Genomic DNA, 23,559 nt, shown 5'->3' with positions numbered 1-23,559 from the left:
GAGCAAAGACAAAATTAGACAAATGCTCATAATATGTTCCTAATAAAAGTTTAAGATGTGACCTTATGATGGATGACAATATATGTAAATAGTGAGCGTGAATTATTCAAATTGATCCGGAAACAGCACATGTTAGGAGATACAGTAAGTTGTGTAGATGGGAGCAATAAGTTACAAAGGTATATAGACAGATTAAGTGAGGGCAAAACTGTGGCAGATTGAGTTCAATGTGGGAAAGTGTGAGGTCTTCCACTTTGGATCAGAGAAAGACCATTTGGAATATTTTCTTAATGGCAAGAGTAGGAACTATGGCAGAGCAAAGGGATTTAGATATCATCGTACAGATATCACTATAAGCTATTGCACAGGTACAAAAAGTAATCAAAAAGGCTTCTGTAATGTTGGCCTTTATCTCAATGGGGTTGAAGTACAAAGCGGGTGAAGCTATGCTTCAGTTATACGGAGCCTTGATCGTGACCCCATCTGGAGTACTGCATTCAGTTTTGGGCACCGCACCTCAGTAAGGATGTACTGGCCTTGGTGGGGGTATCACAGATTGACCAGAGTGTTACTGGGGTTTTTAAAGGGTTAAATTATGAGGACAGGTTGCATAAACTTGGCATGTATTCCTTTGAGTTTAGAAGGTTGAGGGGTGATCTAATTGGGGTGTATATTAAATGATAAAAAGATTCAATAAAGTGGATACATAGAAACTATTTCCTCTGGTGGGGGAATCCAGAACAAAGAGGACATAATATTAAAATTAGAGCTATGCCAGTTAGAAGTGAAATCAGGAAGCACTTTTTCCACACAATATAATGGAAATCTGGAACTCTCTTCCCCCAAAAGACTGTGGATGTTGGATCAATTGAAATTTTCAAGACTGAGATCAATAGATATTTGTTACTTAATGGCATCAAGGGATATGGATAAAAGGTGGGTAAATGGAGTTGAGGTGCAGATCAGCCATGATCTGACTGAATGGTGGAACAGGCTTGAGGGGCTGACTGGTCTACTCCTGTTCCTATGTTCCTTCAACTTGCATTTTAGTGTAGTAAATGTCGCAAAGCGCCAGCGAGATTAAAGGACTGGCAAAATCTTCTGCACTGTCAAAGAGATATGTTTTGAGGAGGTTTTTGAAGATGGGAAGAGAGGTAGTAAGTCAGAGGGGTTTAGGGTAAGAGCGCTCAGAGTGCAGGGTCAAGTTGGCTGAAGGCTCTACCAGCGAAGGAGGAAGGGAGGATGCACAGCAAACCAGAGTAGGAAGAGTAAACAGCTCAAATTAATTCAGAAAAATTAGGACAACTAAATTACTGAAGAAAGGTTTACGTTATTTAAAGAAAAGAATCACAATATATCTCTGAAAATTTCTGGATGGAAACTGAAGGTGATTGGCAACTTCTGAAACCACTTTAAATCTGTATGATGCCTCAATTTTGATCTAAAGTATCAAACCGGTGAGTCCCTGAAAATTTACACTATTGAAGAGTTCTATCATTTGAGAAAACATTTTAAAATCTGACTGAACCCTACTTCAATTTAATGGCTGCCCAACTGCCTTTTGTGATGGTGGAAATCTGCATACAGAGGTTACTGTAATTCTATCACCATGATCTCTTCTATAGCACATTCTGAAGATATCCTTACCATCCACAAATTATTTTAAAAGGTAGGTACAAGTTTTACTGGATATAACATTAAATATGATCCTATATCTTACCCAATAAAAGTGCAACCCAGTTGCCCCACTAGTGGCTGTGCTCTCCTCTACTAAGCCACTCTAAATAATGATGCTGGCCCAGGGCTCTGACCATGGTGGCCTAAGCTTAGAGACGGAGACATGGCTGCAAGATGACGATGGCTGGAACCTGAAAATTTCAAGGTTACTTGAAATTTCGGAAGGACAGAAAGCTAGGAAAAGGTGGAAGTATAGCTCTATTAAGGATGACATGAGTATAATGGAGAGAAATGACTTTAGTTCTAAAGGCCAAGATGTAGAATCAGTTTGGGCAGCGATAAGAAATAGTAACAGCAAGTAGTCACTTGTGGGAGTAGTTTATAGGCCCCCTAACAGTAACCACTGTAGGACAGGGTACATAGGAAGAAATAATGGGGGCTTGTGAGAAAGGAATAGCGATAATTATGGGTGATTTTAATCTTCATACAGATTGGAAGAATCAGATTGGCAAAGGTAGCCTGGAAGATGAGCTCAGAGTGCTTTCGGGACACTTTCTTAGAGCAGCATGTTCTAGAGCCAACCAGAGAGAAGGCTATTCTAGATCTGGTAATGTGGAATAATAACCTCATTGTAAAGGAGCCACTAGGTAGCAGTGATCACAATATGATTGAATTTCGCATTCAGTTTGAGAGAGAAAAGTCTAAGACTAGTGTTTTAAACTTAAATAAGGGCAATTATGAGGGCATGAAGACAGAGCTGGCTAAAGTGAACTGGGAAACTGGGTTAAGGGATAGGTCAGAAGAGATGTAGTGGCAGACATTTAATGAGATATATCATAACACTCAGCAAAGATACATTCCAGTGAGAAAGAAAGACTCTAGGGGAAGGACGTACCATCTAACTAAGGAAGTTAAAGATAGTATCCAATTGAAAGAAAAAGCAAACAATTCTGCGAAGATTAGTAGCAGGTCAGAAGATTGGACAGAATATAAAAAATAGCAAAGAATGGCTAAAAGAATAATAAGGAGGGAGAATTTAGAGTACGAGAGAAAGCTAGCTAGAAATATAAAAATGGATGGTAAGAGTTTCTACAAGAAGTGGCTGCAGAGATAGTAGATGCATTGGTACTAATTTTCCAAAATTCCCTAGATTCTGGAAGGGTCCCATCAGATTGGAAAATAGCAAATGTAACTCCTCTATTCAAGAAAGGAGGGAGACAGAAAGCAGGAAACTACAGGCTAGTTAGCTTAACAACTGTCATAGGGAAAATGCTAGAATCTATTATTAAGGTTATAGCAGGGCACTTAGAAAATCTCAATGCAATCAGGCAGAGTCAACACAGCTTTGTGAAAGGGAAATCATGTTTGATTAATTTATTAGAGTTCTTTGAGGAAGTAACAAGCAATGTGGATAAAGGGGATCCTGTGGATGTGATGTACTTGGATTTCCAGAAAGCTTTTGACAAAGTGACACATCAAAGGCTACTACACAAAATAAGACCTCATGATGCAGGGGATAACATATTAGCATGGATAAAGGATTGGTTAGCAAACAGGAAAGTAGGCATAAATGGGTCATTTTCAGATTGGCAAGATGTAACGAGTGGAGTGCCACAGGGATCAGTGCTGGGGCCTCAACTATTTATAATCCATATCAATGACTTGGATGAAGGGACCGAATGAATGGTTGCTAAATTTGCTGATGACACAAAGGTAGGTAGGAAAGTAAGTTGTGAAGAGGACATAAGGAGTCTGCAAAGGGATACAGATAGGTGAAGTGAGTGGGCAAAAATTTAGCAGATGGTGTATAATGTGGGAAAATGTGAACTTGTCCACTTTGGCAGGAGGAATAGAAAAACAGTATATTATTTAAATAGAGAGAGATTGCAGAACTCAGGTACAGAGGGATCTGGGTGTCCCAGTACATGAATCACAAAAAGTTAGTATGCAGGTACAGCAAGTGATTAGGAAGGCAAATGGAATGTTGTCATTTATTGCAAGGGGAATGGAATATAAAAGTAGAGATGTTTTGCTACAGTTGTACAGGGAATTGGTGAGACCACATCTAGAATACTGTGTACAGTTTTGGTCTCCTTATTTAAGAAAGGACATAATTGCTTTCGAGGCGGTTCAGAGAAAGTTCACTCGACTGATTCCTGGGATAAGGTTGGACAAGTTGGGCCTGTATACATTGGAGTTTAGAAGAATGAGAGATGATCTTATTGAAACATACAAGATCCTGAGGGGACTAGAAAGGGTAGATGCTGAGAGGGTGTTTCCCCTTGTGGGAGAGACCAGAACCAGGGGACACAGTTTAAAAATAAGGGGTCTCCCATTTAAGACGGAGATGAGGAGAATTTTTTTCTCTGAGGGTCGTGAGCCTGTGGAACTCCCTTCCCCAGAGTGCGGTGGAGGAAGGGTCATTGAATATTTTTAAGGCTGAGTTAGATAAATTCCTGATTAACAAGGGAGTCAAAGGTTATAGTAGGTAGACGGGAAAGAAGGGTTGAGGTCACAATCAGATCAGCCATGATCTTATCAAATAGCAGAGCAGGCTTGAGGGGCCGAAAGGCCTACTCCTGCTCTTAATTTGTATGTTCTATTGTAGGGGGCATATCTGGACTGCAGGATTTACACCTGCATCAAAATACCAAGTGCCTGCCCACATATGGGTGGGCATACTCTGCTCAAACAGGAAAGCGTGCTACTCCCACCCCACCCAGAAAACGGCAGGGACATTTTGGAGCACATACCAGAGTAGCTTTCTACCCCGCTCTCCCCAGACCTGCCAAAGAATTGCCAATGGCAGAGTGGACGTGTAGGCCACCAAGTATTAATTTTAGGGGTTATTACACTTTATTGACCTGAGGAACAAGCAGGCTGGTACAGGAAAAGGCAACAGACGTTAACCAGCATTGAGAGATTAAATTAAGGATTAAATTTCCTTCCCGTAAAAACACTGCATTTGCAAGCAGTTTTCATGGAAAGAACTGTGAATGTACATCACATGGGCACAAAATGTTACTTAGAATTTTACCAAGATGGGTTTACTGAACATAGTTATTGACAAAACTAAATCTGAACATCAGATGCATTAAATGAACTATCATGTTTCATTGTAGAAAATGTTGGTCAATTCTTACTCAATCAGTATTTTAAAATTTTCTTTCCTCCACAGAATGTTTACTTTGTGTCTGCCTGTGTGACAAACCACATCCAGCATGTCACCGAAAATAGAAAGAAAACATTGAAATTTCCTAACACATCAGCACTATGGCCAGTTGAAAGAAAAATGCAGTGACATTTATTCCCTACTGGCTCGGTTTGGTTTATCCAAACCCTCTAATATTAAAGTTCAAAAATATATACTCTGGTCCCTAATGGGGAATATGTGCTACTGATATTTTGCATGGTTCCAATGATTCATATTGCGAGTGTAATCTCTCTTACGTAAAATCAAGCTCCGATACCTAAACATGTTGGAATGCTCATTACAGCAATATAAAAATATCAGAAGAGCTACAGAAATTTTAGATACTCCAGGTTTATCCAATTTCAAATTCTTATGCAACAATAATAGTTAGGAATTATAACCACAAACTGGTTCAAGCAAATACAGTCAAAACATTTATTTTGAATAGCCGTTGTGCTGAGTTAATGAAAATGAGTTCCAATTGCACTCATGCCACATAAAATAAAGTCCTACAAACTATTTTTCCAGCTAAATTTCTTTTTAAGAAAAAACAGCAACTTAAAAGATCAAAAGAAATGTACACAATTAATGGTGGAAGCATAGTATGTCAACATTATACGGTTCAACTAGGAAGATTATACCATGACATATTTTCACTAGAAACTCAATGCATAATTTCTTGAACTCATCTGCAAACTGGCTCATCCCAAAATGTAAAATCTGATTACTAGAATGAAGCGAAACATACATCAAACCCATTCTTACCTCTGCACGTTTCAGCATCTCCCATTTATTGAGTATTTTCATAGCATAAACACGTTCAGTGTTCTTCATTTTCACTACTGCAACCTATAAGGAATGAAATTGTGAAATGAAACATCACTTTTAAACTGTTAATAAATTATTAATCTATTCAAACCTAATAAAAGGACAGCATGCATATTTAATTTCTTAACTCTTCTATGAACAGTTACACAACTCATGTTCTTCCAAAATTTACGATTCATTTGAAGAGCAGTGTGTTTTCTGTCTTTTTTATATAAATTAATTATATCCATTTAATGGTCTTTTGTGTCCTTCAATGCTCCCAATTAAGGTTTTCACTTGAAGGCCTCAGCCTGGGATTGGACTTGATATCGTTGTCCAGAGCTGACGCTTTATTAACTGAAGGTAGATTGTGCAGCGCACCAAATTTTCCTGGATGTTTCATTGGCATTTAGTCAGCAAACTACCAGAATTTTTTTCCCAGCTTCTAACAGTTTGTGCTCAGTTGTTTTTCAAAATTATTTGAAGAAAGGTTAGAGGACAAATTTCAAAAGCTTTATTCAGGTAAAGTTGATGGTGTCTTTTTAAAAACACAGGAGAACCTGTGTGTGGAAAAATGACACTGTACTGATTACAAACCTGGGGTTCACTTTTTTTTAAAAAAGCACAAATTAGTTGAATTTTGAAGCAACTAGAAGCTTCTAATTACCCCTAATTATCAGCTCTTTTGTTGAGATAGGAAATGTAAACATTCTAATTACCATCAGCTGTGTGAGAGAAAGAGCAAGAGAAAAAACAAGACCCCATATCAAGAGACATCCAGGAGCTAAAACTCACATTCCACTCCCACTTGTGCTAAATCTCAGGTTCACTTTCCACCAGTTCTGCTAAACCCCAGGTTCCCAACCCACAGCAATTATAGGTCATAGGATATTACCATATTGCCAAACTCCAGCAGCCTCACTGGGATATTGTGAAACTCTAAGAACCCCATCCCAGTACTGTCAAACTTAAGGGCCATTTCCCAGTGCCACTAAGGCCTAGGACTGCCTCCAAGAGTGGCAAAACCCCACTCCCCCTTTCTAAGTACTGCTAAATGCCAGATATTTACCTCCCAACTGATGCATCTCACCATCTTGCTTTGTATTCTCAGCTTTAAAATGGTACAGTATAAAAGATTAAATACATATTAGGTAAATTAAGACATTATCTCTCTCCGGAAATAAAGGTTCTAAATTGGGGGAAGGCCGATTTTAATAGGATAAGGCAGGATCTGGCCAAAATGGACTGGGATCAGCTGCTTGTAGGAAAATCCGCATCGTAGCAATGGGAGTCTTTCAGAAGGGAGATTGAGACCATACAATGGCAACATGTTCCCGTAAAGGTCAAGGGTGGTTCCAAGAACTCCAGGGAACCTTGGATGTCAGGGGATATACGAGAATGGATTAGGAAAAAAAGGAGGGCTTTTGGCAGATACAAAAGGCTAAAGACGGAGGAAGCCCTCGAGGAGTACAAAAAGTGCAGAGGGATACTTAAAAAAGAAATTAGGAGATCAAGGAGGGGCCATGAAATAACACTGGCGAGCAAAATAAAGGAAAATCCTAAGATGTTTTATAAGTATATTAAGGGTAAGAGGATGACTAGGGAAAAAATAGGGCCCATCAGGGACAAAAATGGCAATCTGTGTGTGGAGCCGGCAGATGTAGGAGGGGTTCTAAATGAATTTTTTGCATCTGTTTTCACTATGGAGAAGGACAATGTAGACATAGAAATACGGCAGGGGGACTGTGATATACTCGAACATATTAACATCAAGCGGGAGGAGGTATTGGCGGTTTTAGCAGGCCTAAAAATTGATAAATCCCCAGGCCCGGACGAAATGTATCCCAGGCTACTGTGTGAGGCAAAGGAGGAGATTGCGGGGGCTCTGACACATATATTCAGAACCTCTCTGGCCACAGGGGATGTGCCAGAGGACTGGAGAACCGCTAATGTAATACCATTATTCAAGAAGGGGAGTAGGGAAAAACCGGGGAACTACAGGCCAGTGAGCCTAACATCAGTGGTGGGAAAATTATTGGAAAAAATTCTGAAGGACAAAATTAGTCTCCACTTGGAGAAGCAAGGATTAATCAGGGATAGTCAACATGGCTTTGTCAAGGGAAGATCATGTCTGACTAATTTGATTGAATTTTTTGAGGGGGTGACTAGGCGTGTGGATGAGGGTAACGCAGTGGATGTGGTATACATGGATTTCAGTAAGGCCTTCGATAAAGTCCCCCACAGGAGACTGGTCAAGAAGGTACGAGCCCATGGAATCCAGGGTGCCTTGGCACTTTGGATACAAAACTGGCTTAGTGGCAGAAGGCAGAGGGTGATGGTCGAAGGTTGTTTTTGTGACTGGAAGCCTGTGGCCAGTGGGGTACCACAGGGATCGGTGCTGGGTCCCTTGCTGTTTGTGGTCTACATTAATGACTTGGATATGAATGTAAAAGGTATGATCAGTAAGTTCGCTGATGATACAAAAATTGGTAGGGTGGTAAATAGCGAGGAGGATAGCCTCAGTCTGCAGGACGATATAGATGGGTTGGTCAGATGGGCGGAACAGTGGCAAATGGAATTTAACCCAGAAAAGTGCGAGGTGATGCACTTTGGAGGGACTAACAAGGCAAGGGAATACACAATGAATGGGAGGACCCTAGGCAAGACAGAGGGTCAGAGGGATCTTGGTGTGCAAGTTCACAGATCCCTGAAGGCGGCGGAACAGGTAGATAAGGTGGTAAAGAAGGCATATGGGATACTTGCCTTTATTAGCCGAGGCATAGAATATAAGAGCAAGGAGGTTATGATGGAGCTGTATAAAACACTGGTTAGGCCACAGCTGGAGTACTGTGTGCAGTTCTGGTCGCCACACTACAGGAAGGATGTGATCGCTTTGGAGAGGGTGCAGAGGAGATTCACCAGGATGTTACCAGGGCTGGAGCGCTTCAGCTATGAAGAGAGACTGGGAAGATTGGGTTTGTTTTCCTTGGAGCAGAGGAGGCTGAGGGGGGACATGATTGAGGTGTACAAAATTATGAGGGGCACAGATAGGATGGATACTAAGGAGCTTTTTCCCTTCGTTGAGGGTACTATAACAAAGGGACATAGATTCAAGGTAAAAGGCGGGAGGTTTAGAGGGGATTTGAGAAAGAACTTTTTCACCCAGAGGGTGGTTGGAGTCTGGAACTCACTGCCTGAAAGGGTTGTGGAGGCAGGAACCCTCACAACATTCAAGAAGCATTTGGATGAGCACTTGAAATGCCATAGCATACAAGGCTACGGACCAAATGCTGGAATATGGGATTAGAGTAGACAGGGCTGATGGCCGGCGCGGACACGATGGGCCGAAGGGCCTCTATCCGTGCTGTATAACTCTATGACTCTATGACTCATTATATATACATACACATATAAAAGGCCATTTAGTTATCACAGAATAATGGGCAGAGTTGTGGAATTCAATCCCCAAAGCACCAGTTTAAAATAAAAACAGAATATTAATAAAAATAGAATTTAGCTTATTCAGTCACTGTAAATCAGTGGTCCTGATGTTATGTCTAAACATGACATTAAATACCTCCAGTGTTAAAAAAATGTAATTGTTGACTCACCTGAGCAACGCCACAGAAGATCTACTGGTAATCTATTTATTAAAATTGCCGAGTGGATCACAACATTCCATGCGTTGATAAGTTCTGAGATAGGAACTATCAATAGGAAAACCCATTTTAAAAGTGTCAACATTCCCCTGCAGTACCCTTTATACCTGAAGTTGCTCCTGTTGATTGGCCTTTACAGTGCTAAAAATTCATGTCATATAACATTAGTTGCGTCACCTTCCAGCTCCATTACAACACCATTGGATTGAAGCCCAGAAATCTGTTTGCCCTCATCACAGGTTCTCTGGGCCAAAGTCAAGTCTTTCCCAAAGTGGAGCCATGTAATAAAAGGTAAATACTTACAACAAATACTAAATGAGACTTCTAACCTCTCAATCAAGTAGCTGGAATAAACTGTACATGGTATTAAGAGGTCTGCTGCAGAGAAGAGTGCTACGGGCCAAATAATCAGTGCTAGAAACTAATTCCTCTTGACTCCAATACCCTCAAAAATTCACTACTCCATTACTTTCTGCACACCTCATCGACTCTACCAATCCCATTCCTTTCACTACTATACACCAAGTATAACCCAAAGGTTTTCTTACCAATACATTGGGGAGCATTTAGGGAGCAGCGATCATAGTATCATAAGGTTTAGAATAGCTATGGAAAAGGACACAGACCACTCTAAATAAGAATACTCAATTGGAGGAGGGCCAATTTCAACAGGATGAGAACAGTTCTGGCCCAGGTAAATTGGAATCAAAGATTGGCAGGCAAAACTGTAATTGAACAGTGGGCGGCCTTTAAAGAAGAGATGGTTCGGGTACAGTCCAGGCACATTCCCACGAGGCAGAAAGGTAGGTCAACAAAAGCCAGAGCTCCCTGGATGACAAAAAGAGATAGAGAGTAGTATGAAATGGAAAAAAGGGGCGTATGACAGATGTCAGGTTGATAACACATGAGAACCAGGCAGAATATAGAAAGTTCAGAGGGGAAGTGAAAAAGGAAATAAGAGGGGCAAAGAGAGATTATGACAATAGACTGGCAGCCAACATAAAATCAAAAGTCTTCTACAGGCATGTAAACAGTAAACGGGTAGTAAGAGGAAGGGTGGGGCCAATTAAGGACCATAAAGGAGATCTACACATGGAGGCAGGGTACTTTGCATCTGTCTTCACCAAGGAAGAAGATGCTGCCAGAGTCTTAGTAAAGGAAGATATAGTTGAGATACTGGATGAGCTAAAAATTGAGAGGTATTTGAAAGGCTAGCTATACTTAAAGTAGATAAGTCACCCGGACCAGATGGGATGCATCCTAGGTTGCTGGGGGAAGTAAGGGTGGAAATTGCAGAGGTACTGGCCATAATCTTCCAAACATCCATAGATACGGGGGTGGTGCCAGAGTATAGGAGAATTGCAAATGTTACACCCTTGCTCAAAAAAGGGTGTAAGGATAAACCCAGCAACTATAGGCCAGTCAGTTTAACCTCAGTGGTGGGGAAACTTTTAGAAACAATAATCTGGGGAAAGCCAGCACGGATTTGTTAGAGGCAAATCGTGTTTAACTAACCTGATGGAGTTTTTTGATGAGGTAACAGAGGGTAGATGAGGGCAATGCAGTTGATGTGGTGCATGTGGACTTTCAAAGACGTTTGACAAAGTGCCGCACGACAGGCTTACCATCAAGATTGCGGCCCATGGAATAAAGGGGGCAGTAGCAACATCGATACAGAATTGGCTAAGGGACAGGAAACAGAGTAGTGGTGAATGGTTGTTTTTTGGACTGGAGGGAGGTGTATAGTGGTGTTCCCCAGGGTTCAGTGCTGGGATCACTGCTTTTCTTGATATATATTAATGACTTGGACTTGAGTGTACAGGGCACAATTTCAAAATCTGCAGATGACACAAAACTTGGAAGGGTAGTAAACAGTGAGAAGGATAATGATAGACTTCAAGAGGATATAGATAGGCTGGTGGCATGGGCGGACACGTAGCAGATGAAATTTAACGCAGAAAAATGCAAAGTGATACATTTCGGTAGGAAGAACAAGGAGAGGCAATATAAACTAGAGGGCACAATTCTAAAAGGAGTACAGGAACAGAGAGAATGGGGGTACATGTGCACAAATCGTTGAAGGTGGCAGGGCAGGTTGAGAAAGTGGTTAAAAACACAGGATCTTGGGCTTTATAAATAGAGGCATAGAGTACAAAAGTATGGAAGTCATGATGAACCTTTATAAAACATTGGTTCGGCCACAACTGGAGAGTTCTGGGTGCCGCACTTCAGGAAAGATGTGAAGGCCTTAGAGAGGGTGCAGAAGAGATTTACTAGAATGATTCCAGGGATGAGGGACTTCAGTCACATGGATAGACTGGAGAAGCTGGGGTTGTTCTCCTCGGAACAGTGATGGTTGCGAGGAGATTTGATAGAGGTATTCAAAATCATGAAGGGTCTAGACAGAGTAGATAGAGAGAAACTGTTCCCATTGGTGGAAGGGTCAAGAACCGGAGGACATAGATTTAAGGTGATTGGCAAAAGAACCAAAAAGATGACATGAAGAAAAACTTTTTTACACAGCGAGTGGTTAGGATCTGGAATGCACTGCCCGAGGGGGTGGTGGAGGCAGATTCAATCATGGCCATCAAAAGGGAACTGGATAAGTACTTGAAAGGAAAAACATTGCAGGGCTACGGAGATAGGGTGGGGGAGTGGGACTAGCTGGATTGCTCTTGCATAGAGCCGGCGCAGACTCGTTCCGTGCTGTAACTTTCTACGATTCTATACTCACTACTGCCCCAACTCACTTCCCTAAACCACATCATTACTCCTACACCTTACAACCAAACAAATAGTGTCCACAAACCACATTGTCTCACCTACTATAACTAATGCCTACTAGAGAGACACGAGAAAGAGGCGCGAGAAAGAAAAAGCCAGACATAAACCCAGCCAGACAGATAAGGCAGAATGCCAGACAAAGAAAAAACACTTAAACAGCAATTAAGATTAAGAATTCACCACGTGGGGATAATAGCATAGACCCATGATTAACACTCAGAAGTGCAGCACATTGGATAATTTGTCAGAATGCATCTCAGGCAAGACAATGCTTTGGATTATAGCCCTGAACAAAAAGGTAGTAAGTAATTTTTTTTTTATTCGTTCATGGGATGTGGGCATCGCTGGCGAGGCCAGCATTTATTGCCCATCCCTAATTGTCCTCGAGAAGGTGGTGGTAAGCCGCCTTCTTGAACCGCTGCAGTCCATGTGGTGAAGGTTCTCCCACAGTGTTAGGAAGGGAGTGCCAGAATTTTGACCCAGCGACGATGAAGGAACGGCGATATATTTCCAAGTCAGGATAGTTAGTGACTTGGAGGGGGTGTTGTTCCCATATGCCTGCTGCCCTTTTCCTTCCAGGTGGTAGAGGTTGCGGGTTTGGGAGCTGCTGCGTAGAAGCCTTGGCGAGTTGCTGCAGTGCATCCTGTAGATGGTACACACTGCAGCCACAGTGCATCGGTGGTGAAGGGAGTGAATGTTTAGGGTGCTGGATGGGGTGCCAATCAAGCGGGCTGCTTTGTCCTGGATGGTGTTGAGCTTCTTGATTGTTGTTGGAGCTGCACTCATCCAGGCAAGTGGAGAGTATTCCATCACACTCCTGACTTGTGTCTTGTAGATGGTGGAAAGGCTTTGGGGAGTCAGGAGGTGAGTTACTTGCCGCAGAATACCCAGCCTCTGACCTGCTCTTGTAGCCACAGTATTTATGTGGCTGCTCCAGTTAAGTTTCTGGTCAATGGTGACCCCCCAGAATGTTGATGGTGGGGGATTTGTCGATGGTAATGCCGCTGAATGTCAAGGGGAGGTAGTTAGACCCTCTCTTGTTGGAAATGGTCATTGCCTGGCAATATTGGTATCACTGTATTTTCCAAAGTATTCTAATGATATGGTATATAAAACCTCTGAAATACTTACAACCTAACAAGGATGGACAGCATTGCCCAGCTATACCACCAGTACAGGTCAGAGCATGGAATCTGATACAGGCAAGTCAGAAAATAAATTGGGGTAGAACCTGAAAAAAAAGGACAGGCAGGATGCATTCAGAGGGGAGTCAGGACAGCCAGCCACAGAGTACTCTATATGTCACGAGCAGTTTGAAAGTATCAAAAGGATTGCAAGCTGATCAGAAGTCACAAGAGTTAAACTTATAACGGAAGAGGATTTTTGCTGTTGGAATAAAAAAAACTAGTAGCCCTAAATGCTTCAGAGGAACACTTGTATCACACAGTTGATGTAAAGGTGTCAGCCTTGGAAAGTGGCAGTACTCTCACTGGAGTCAGAAGGATCAAGACCCATTCCAGAGACTTGAGCACATAATCCAAGCTGATACTTCAGTTCAGTACTGAGGGAGTGCTGCATGTTGGGAATGCCATTTTTCAGTCGAGACGTTGAACTAAGGCCCCATCAAACCTCTCTAATGGACGTAAAAGGCTGCATTGTCTGAAATATTCTTTCAGATGAGAAGTTAAGCAAAGGCCCTGTTTGTCTGTTCAGGTGGATGCTAGTTGCATTTTTGATTAGTAAATAAAAAAATGGGAGACAGAGTCATCGGGCATGTGATCTCAATACTCATATTCGCATGGCCTATGCATGTATACTTTAATAGTTTTGTGTGTTTGTTAGTACAACAGTTAACACAAAAAGCAATGTGCAAATACTTTTTGATTGTTGTGTGTGGTTTACTTCCTTGGTTACTGCTTATTGGTTGTCTGCTAAAATGGTGTAATAATTTATCCCATTTAGCCCTGATATCATTCTGGTGAATCACACTGCACCCCCTCCAAGGCAAATATATCCATCCTGAAGTGCAGTGCCCAGAACTGATTACTGTACTCCAGATGCGGTCTTACCAGAGCTTTATTCAAAGGTAGCATAACTTCCACCCCACTTAAGATAAAGGCTAACATTCCATTAGCCTTTAAAAAAAATTTTTGTACCTGTCCACTAGCTTTTAGTGATTTCTGTACCTGGACCCCTAAATTTCCCTGCTTCTCTATTGTCATTTTAGTACAGACAGAGTCATGAGAAATGGAAAGAACCACTATTACACCTCTTATTTTATGGCAGAGAAATAGATACACATCAGGCAAAGTTTGGCTCATCAGCAGTTTCCCTAGGGAACAAATCCTATTTCAGAGTATGGGGTTGACAATTGTAAACAATTTTACAACACCAAGTTATAGTCCAGCAATTTTATTTTAAATTCACAAGCTTTCGGAGATTTTCTCCTTCCTCAGGCAAACATTTGCCTGAGGAAGGAGAAAATCTCCGAAAGCTTGTGAATTTAAAATAAAATTGCTGGACTATAACTTGGTGTTGTAAAATTGTTTACAATATTTCAGAGTAATTATCTTTCTGTACTTGCCTCACTGGTCAAGTAAGTGAAATGCATTAGTCCTGAACCTTTAGCGTTTCATTTGTAATTGCATTATGGAACGTGTACTCAAGTAAGGAGAACACGTGGTGTGAGCATATGGAAGAACTGCAAATTGTGTGGGAGATTCAAGATCTTGTGCACCATGTGTACCACTTCTAGTTAAGCGCTTTGCAATAAAGATCATCACTCAAGTACTGTGGGCTAAGCACAAGTTGCGCAAATGATCTGCAAGAAAATATGGATATTGTGGATACAGCTCCTGAAAGCTGCACTGCTACTCAGGAATTTGAGACTGGGTCTCACAGAGGGAGTGAACTACAACACTGTACAAGACAGCTATTCTACCATTGTGTAAAACAACAATACACGACACAGAGAGGACCTCAAGGGCAAACTCTTTGTGGCAATTTCCGCAAAGGAAGCACATGGATCTTAAAAACCATTTAATCAATCTGTGACTCAATCAGCGGTCAGCCAAGCCAATTCAGCCCCAAACTCATTTGGTGAACAGGAGCAGGAAGGAACAGCCAAGCACTTTGAGGCATTCAATTCCCTCTTCTGTCGACAGCAGCTGGCCACATTTAGGAAGCCAGTCTGATGGTTAAGAACTCTGTGTCCAGAGGAAGTGAGTGTCCAGAGGTGTTACTTCTGTATGTAGAATCAGTTAACTCCTTGAATTGTTGCAAGAACTTAACCTCAAAGAGAATTACTGTACACATTAACAGTCATTTCCTTTTGCCAAAGCCAAATTAGCACACACAGCTGACGCACAGTGGGTTACTAATCATCCACTAATGTTAACTTAGTTCCGGCACATGATCACGCCTTGGTTAACTACAGAAAGGATATCACGTTTGGCTTAACATGACTTCAATTTCCTTGAGTTTGTGAACCCACTTTGTGCAATAAGGGAGTCTCATAAATTGGCAGGTAGAATCTACCCTGAATCCTGTCCTAAGTTAAAAAAAACGAACTTGCAATTATGTAGCACCTTTCATGTCCTCAGGACAACCTCAAAACGCTCAATTAATTACTTTTGAACTGTAGTCACTGTTGTTACGTAGGCATAGCAGCCAAGTTGCATACAGCAAGGTCCTGCAAACAGGAATGAGAGAAATGACCAATTAATCTGTTTTAGTGGTGCTGGTTGAGAGAAGAATGTTGGCCAGAACAGTGGGAGAACTCCTTTGCTCCTCCTCTTCTAGTGCCATGGGATCTTTTATATCCATCTGAACAGACAGACGGCCTCTGTTTAACGTTTCATCCAAAAGACTGCATCTCTAACAGTGCGGAGACTCTCTCAGCCTTGACACTTGATATGGTACTGGCTCATATATATATTTCCAAAAAGCCTAAAAAAAATGTTGCCTATGACCAAACAAGTAGATGTACTTCACACAGTTGTTTGTATTTTAAAAACAGGCTCTCTCTATTTGGAATTTCTTCTAAACATACACACAGGACGGACAAGACTGCTTCTATTTTTTCTACACAAGCCTCAAAGTGCATTATATGACCAGTTTTATTCCATTACTCAAATTGGTCCAGATCTCAAACTAATGATCACATACATACATACATAAAGAAAACAACAAATGACCGTGCAACCGTTCCATGTTCTCAGGAGGCCCCAAAGCACTTGCAACCAGTCAATTAATTCTGAAGTGCAGTCAATGTCATTTTGGCAAATGTGGCAGCCAATATGCATATAGCAGGGTTCCACAAACATCAAATGAATGAATGAATGAATGACCAACCAGATAATCTGTTTTTGGAGGTGTTGGTTGAGGGATCAATGTTGGCCAGGACACCAGGAGAACTCCCTGCTTTTTTCAAAAACTGCTATGAGATTTTGTACAAACACCTAAGCAAGCAAACAGGGCCTCAGTTTAACATCTCATCCAAAAGACAACACTTTCAACAATGCAGTACTGCTCTGAACTGTTCTAAACACATTCACCAATAACTGCTTGCATTTCTATAGCTCTGTTAATGTAGAAAAACTTTCCAAAGATCATAAAGGAAAAAAAAAGGATGCCGAGACAAAGTTGATATAAGGAGGGGTGGTGAAAAGCACGGTGAAAGAAGTGGTTTTTAAGGACGGTATTAAAGGACGAAAGGGAGGTGGGGAAGTGGAGAGATTAGGAAGTGAATTCAGAGTGTGGCTGATGGCACAGTTGCCAATGGTGGGTGACTTATATAAGAAGCTATAGTCAAAGAAAGTGTTTTTTTGGGGGGAGCGGGTTTCTAAGGCTGGAAGAGGTTACAGACATAGGGCAGGGCAAGGCCACAAACGGATTTAAACATGAGGATGAGAATTTTAAATCTGAGATGTTGAGGGGCTGGAATTTAAATGTAAGTCAGCGAGGACAAAGGTGATGGGCGAGCTGGACGAGGTGCAAGATTCGACATAGGCACCCGAGAGCTACATGCAGTGCAATTATTAAATAGCATTGCATTAATCCTTTCCTTTTCCCCAATATTCCCTAAATCTGTGTAATTTTAAACTCCTCAACCTGCAAGATCCATTTTTATATTCTATGGATGCAACCACCACAATGCAGTTCTAATTAAATGAAGGTATGATGTTTTCAGTCAGAGACTGAACTGTTTTCAGACTCAATTACAGCCACGTAGAAGCTGGAACAGTCACGGATAGTCCTTCCAATCTTCACTATGGCTGCTTTTATATTGCACATAATCCCTCACTAGTGTCACCGACTTCCATATGGGTTTTGCACAGCCGACAGCAACACAAAAGTTGACTTGCCTGATTTGTTAAGGCTGGCAGACTGAATGATACCTGCACATCAGGAGCAGGCAGCACCAGCACTATAAAAGCAGCTATAATAAAAGACTGCATCCATTAAAACAGTACCAGGCTTGCATCAGCTCTAATGTGCAGTTTCCTTTCCTCCCTCCTCCCCACCCCGCCCCACCCCACCTCTGAGAACCAGCTATGAATCAGCAACAATCCATAACTGCTGTGACCCAATAGTCAAGCTGGTGGGTTATTGACATGATTTCAATCACTATAATGGCAGGATCCTGAACCATGAATCTTGCTTTGAATTTGCACAAGCAATGGTATACAGTCAACATTTTTCACTGTGCTGGCTTAAATGTGTAAATCACAGAATGCATTTCAGGAAACCACATTTGGTCACCATTTCCCATCACTGAAAATATCCTCTTCCTGACTGTATCCTGTATGTGGTCTCATCCTCTGCAGTGATTAATAATAACTTATTTAGTCCTGTTTAAGTGTTGACGTTTTTGTAACTATCACAGAAGGCTTAGACTGCTAAAGGGGTAAAAAAAATACTAATTTTTTGAAACTTTTGTAGTTATATACTTAAGAGTAATATCTGATTCTGAAAAGATAATTTAACGAGTTATAACTCCAATTTCCAGTACATTAAATTAGGCATTGTACTGTGGGTCAAACAGATCACAGTATTACTGTTTTTCTACATTTACCAAGATGACCAACACACTAAAATTATGTTTTAGATTTATCCTTCTGTACACAGTATATTGTTAGAACAGAATTTCAAACATATTTGACAGAAAAGAGGTGCAGCTTTTCATTAATTGCAGAAATGATGGCAAACAGATGTCATTACCCTAAACATCAAGATGTCACCACCTTAAATGCCAACATAAATCAAAATAAAATGTTTAAAGTAGAACAGGTAAAATGCTTCAAATGTCAATTTTTTTTAAAAAGGTACATTAAATATATCAAATTGCTGCATAAGGGCAACCAGAGTGTGGTAGAATGTAGATTCAAACATCATTTTTAATGCTTTTCTTCTAAAGCATACTTAGTACTTTGTCCAGATTCAATTTCTTTAGTTTTCATTGTTCCCCCCCCATCCCCCATAATATCCAACTTGTTCAAAACTCTGTCCTGCAATAAGTCCCACTTGCCCATCACTTTTGCCCTCACTAACCTATATTGGCTCCCTGTCGCCCAATACAATAACTTTTAAATCCCCAATCTTCAAATCCCACCATGGCCTTGCACCCACATTGCACCCCCCTCTACTTCTGAAATCTCCTCCAGCATTATGTACTGCAACAAAAATGAAGCATCTAGCTTTAGCCTGTTAGTGGTTCCCTTAATTCAGTCACAATACACAGGGAGTTTAAAACCAGCTGCATTCAGAATCAAATCCCCAGCTTAAATACATACAAGGATAGTTCATTTTATTGTCCGAGCAGATTATTTGAGGAGTGTGCTCGAGGAGAGAAGCTAAGTGATACAACTCAAACACAAACATTTGTATGCTTACTTGCAGGACTGGCAGCTACTTTTGAATTTAGCTCATGCTTATGCAACGTCATGAAATCCTGACAAATGTTTTGGAGATGTTTAATTGTCAAAGAATATTCAAAATCAGAGAAATCAGCTGAAACGTATGAAATGTCCAAAACAGGCCAATTGGCTCCCGTAGTTGGTAAGAATATAAAATAACATCTGCATGTATACTTAGAAAAATAGTACTCGAGATTGCAAACCAATTTATTGTTTTCCTTATTTCAGTGTTCATATGGTCTAACATAGATTGTAAATATGTAAATCAACTTGTCCATTTTTTGTTTAATAGGTTCATATAGCAGTTGAAATTAATATCAGGTTTGTTGTTAGTGCTACTCTGACATTTTTGAAGACAAAGAGAATCTTGTGGGGTAAATCCCATAGGTAAAAAAATTTGAAGGTTTGCCATTCGTTATCCTGCAAGCCACCAAAAAGTTACCACAGTATAAAAGCCAGTGAATATTTTCAACAATGTAGCGAATTAAGACTCAACTATGAGAACAATATAAATTACCGAAGACAAGAGTATCTACCGTAAGAAAGGCAAAAGCGACCCAAAAACTTTACAGCCTCCTTCCACATCCTTTGGTCCTCTGACTCTGGTCTTTTGCACATCTCCCCACTTTACCCAGCCAATGGTAGCAGACACTTTAGCTACCTCATTGCTATTCTGAAATTTCCTCCCTAAACTTTTCTGTCGTTTCATATATTCTCCACCTTTAAAATCCATCTTTTCGACCAAGCTTTTAATCACCCTTTCTAACTCTGCAAAATGGACCACTGTCTACTCCTTTGTATCTATTTTTCTCCCACCTCATCTATAAACGCTTTGGGACATTTTCTATATTAAATGTTTTTATTGTAATCACAGAATTACACCTTTCTTGTTTTGTTATTGAAATGTTCTCTTGTTTGGCTATCTTTGCTTTTTTTTTAAAAAAGTATGAGAACTATGTCACTTTTGGTGAGGAATCGATTCTTTACTAGTTAGCAGCAGTAGTGAAGGTGTACCTCTTAATAATTAGGCAAATCAATCACAAAACAAAGAAGGATAATGTTTCAATTCCTCATGGCAGAAATACTTCATTTGTTATGTTGAAACTGTTTGCCTACATAGAAGACAACACTATGCATATCCACATATTGGAACAAATGTTCCAGTTCAGATCTCTATATTACAGAATGAAATAAGCAGGATGGTCATCACAAGATAAATCCTTGGGCTTTGTCAGGTCTTACTTAAAGCAAGCACAGATACCACCTTAAGTAACTACAATAAAGCCCAAGGATTTGTCTAGTCCCCTGATGCCACTCATACATCCTTCCAGCAGAGAATGATGTCGTCATTTATTGGCTTTTATTGCTAGGGGGATAGAATATAAAAACAAGGAGGTATTGCTGCAGTTATATAAGGTATTGGTGAGACCGCACCTGGAATACTGCATACAGTTTTGGTCTCCATACTTAAGAAAAGACATACTTGCTCTCGAGGCAGTACAAAGAAGGTTCACTCGGTTAATCCCGGGGATGAGGGGGCGGACATATGAGGAGAGGTTGAGTAAATTGGGACTCTACTCATTGGAGTTCAGAAGAATGAGAGGCGATCTTATTGAAACATATAAGATTGTGAAGGGTCTTGATCGGGTGGATGCAGTAAGGATGTTCCCAAAGATGGGTGAAACTAGAACTAGGGGGCATAATCTTAGAATAAGGGGCTGCTCTTTCAAAACTGAGATGAGGAGAAACTTCTTCACTCAGAGGGTGGTCGGTCTGTGGAATTTGCTGCCCCAGGAAGCTGTGGAAGCTACATCATTAGATAAATTTAAAACAGAAATAGACAGTTTCCTCGAAGTAAAGGGAATTAGGGGTTATGGGGAGCGGGCAGGAAATTGGACATGAAGCTGAGTTCGGATCGGTCAATGCCCTGTGGGTGGCGGAGAGGGCCCAGGGGCTATGTGGCCGGGTCCTGCTCCGACTTCTTGTGTTCTTTAGATTTGTGGTTGGGATCAGATCAGCCATGATCTTATTGAATGGCGGAGCAGGCTCGAGGGGCCGATTGGCCTACTCCTGCTCCAATTTCTTATGTTCTTATGTTCTTATGTCACACTGCCCATCTTCCAGATCAGTTTCTTGATATTACAGGATTCCAGACACTCAAAGCAGTACACAGTTGTTATGCAAGATTATGTTCAGCCACTGGTCAGTAATAATAACACAAGGAACTTAAGTTTAGCAGGCAACTTTGATGAATCTATATACCATTCTTCCTATGCCTTCATTAAAGGGTAAACAATTTTACAACACCAAGTTATAGTCCAGCAATTTTATTTTAAATTCACAAGCTTTTGGAGGCTTCCTCCTTCCTGAGGAAGGAGGAAGCCTCCGAAAGCTTGTGAATTTAAAATAAAATTGCTGGACTATAACTTGGTGTTGTAAAATTGTTTACAATTGTCAACCCCAGTCCATCACCGGCATCTCCACTTCATTAAAGGGAGGTTTGGTAGAATAATTCTTTTGTCCTCTTTCATCAGTTGTAATAAGCAGGAGAGCTTGGGCAGTGAGTGAGCTACAATTAGCTGAAGTGGCCTCAAAGTCTCTGACATTCTACTCCACAAACCTTTTAGGTAAACTTGTCTTAATTTTTTTTTTAAATCTCAGCGTCCAGCACACCTCTGCCCTAACCAGTCACTTTAGGCTGCCAGGATGCATGCTCTAAAACTGAGGATGTGTGGAGTCTATAGCCACGACTGCCCAATGCATGGTTGTTAGAAGATTTAGTTATTTTGTAATCTCAGTATTTGACAGATCCTAAAAAGAGGCCCATAAATAAAATGCGTCTTACAAGCCTTCCTAGCAGTATTCTTTTAGAGAACCCAGGAAATCAAGCTTACAGCAGCTCAATGTAAAAATGCCTAAATTTAAGAATGGTAAAATCCTACAATCTGTGAAAGAATAATTCTACTTTGTGAGTTACAATGCTGGAAATCTTCAATGATGGTATCAGAAAGAATGACAATACTCTTCTGTAAATTGCACATCTCTTTAACCTGGTTCTGTGTCCATTACAAAATGTTGCCATCCCTCAGCTGATACAAATTTTTTTGAAGTACTAAAAAAAGGATAAACAAAATACCTAGCAGTAAATTATAAATCTATAATGCAATCTCAGGGTTTATACCATTTTATGAATTAGTCAAATTTCAATGTCATGATCATATGAACTCCTGATCTTATAGCCTTGTAAATCATCCCAAGGCTCTATTAATTTGTATACGCCTATATCTAATACTGTTAGGGCTAGGCAAAGGAACACTGTATACCTTAAATCGAAGTTGAAAAAATCTTGGGTGGAAATTTCAGTTAATGACCTGGATTCAGAAATTCAATGCAAAGTGGTCAAATTTGCAGACGAGGAAGGGCAGTGGAATCAGAAGAGGCAGCTCAGAAATTACAGAATGAATTAGACAAAATACGTTGAGAGGAACAACGGCAGATGAAATTTAATTCAGACAAGTGTAAAATGCTGCACATTGGAAGGAAAAACAGGTGATACACAGTCCATGAATGGTGCTGAAATAGCTAAGGACGAAACTGAAAGAGACATAGGAATCTTAGTAGACTCCATGTTAAACATGTCCAACTAATGCAGAACAGCAATCAATAAAGCCAAAACCATCCAGCTTTTGGTTGCTGGGCAATAAGAAAGTCATTGCAGAGAACAGCCATGAGGCTGATCCCTAGTATCAGAGATCTGAGTTATGAAAGAAGAATTATGAAGAAACTTGGGCTTTGAGACAAGAAAGGAGGAATGAGAGGTGATTTTAGAGGATCTATACAAGACTGTTAAGGGAATGGAAAAGGCAAATACTTTAAACAAAATTGCAAGAGTAAAATAAGGGTCAAACTACTAAGTGCTAATTTTAGGACCATCAGGAAATTCTTCTCGACACAAAGCTATCAATATGTGGAACAGATTTCTAGATAGAGTAGGGGAGGTAAAAACCCTGGAATCATTTAACAACTGGCTGCTTCAATGGGTGGACGTTAGGATTTCTCTGGATGGATAAATTAATTTGGGCTGGATGACCTTCCTCATCTGTAATTATCTTGCAATCTTGAAAACGTAAGCAGCCTTTGCGCAGTCAGGAAAATTGGAAATTTACAGCCTTCTGCCTCTTAAGAAAATTAAAATGGTCTTTTATAAAATGTCATAGATTCATCAACTAGTATACACTGAACTACTTTAACTAAAAGAAACCCTCTGGACTAGTTTATCTTCCTCTTATATATACATTTTGACAATGAATATTGGTCATCTGCTTAAATAAGTACTTTGTTTAAATTAATTATTTTTTACTACAGCTTTGCTGTATAGTATGCATTGCTGCATTCCTAGGTCTGCCTCAGGCCAGGTTCTGGATACCAATGCCAGCAGCAAGTCTGTATCCAGCGCTTCAGACCAGGTCCTGGCTTCCTTCCCTTCTCACTTACAAGCGCATAGAGAGCTGTTATAACAGTG

The 23,559-nt window shown here is 40.6% G+C and overlaps 1 protein-coding gene across 3 annotated transcripts in view; it reads right to left on the bottom strand.

The window, feature by feature from the left end:
• Positions 1–23,559, bottom strand: part of cdc42bpb (CDC42 binding protein kinase beta (DMPK-like)) — a 202,896-nt gene that overhangs the window by 90,113 nt on the left and 89,224 nt on the right. For all 3 annotated transcript variants that reach the window (XM_067991769.1, XM_067991767.1, XM_067991768.1), the window contains exon 3: positions 5,636–5,719. In XM_067991769.1, coding sequence (XP_067847870.1) covers positions 5,636–5,719 — 84 coding nt within the window. The remainder of the gene's footprint in view (positions 1–5,635; positions 5,720–23,559) is intronic.

Source organism: Heptranchias perlo, chromosome 10 (genome assembly GCF_035084215.1).
Source record: "Heptranchias perlo isolate sHepPer1 chromosome 10, sHepPer1.hap1, whole genome shotgun sequence".
In the NCBI taxonomy this organism is placed as follows: domain Eukaryota; kingdom Metazoa; phylum Chordata; class Chondrichthyes; order Hexanchiformes; family Hexanchidae; genus Heptranchias; species Heptranchias perlo.
Note: the sequence above shows the minus strand (reverse complement) of the source record. Positions and strands in the feature narration are given on the sequence as shown.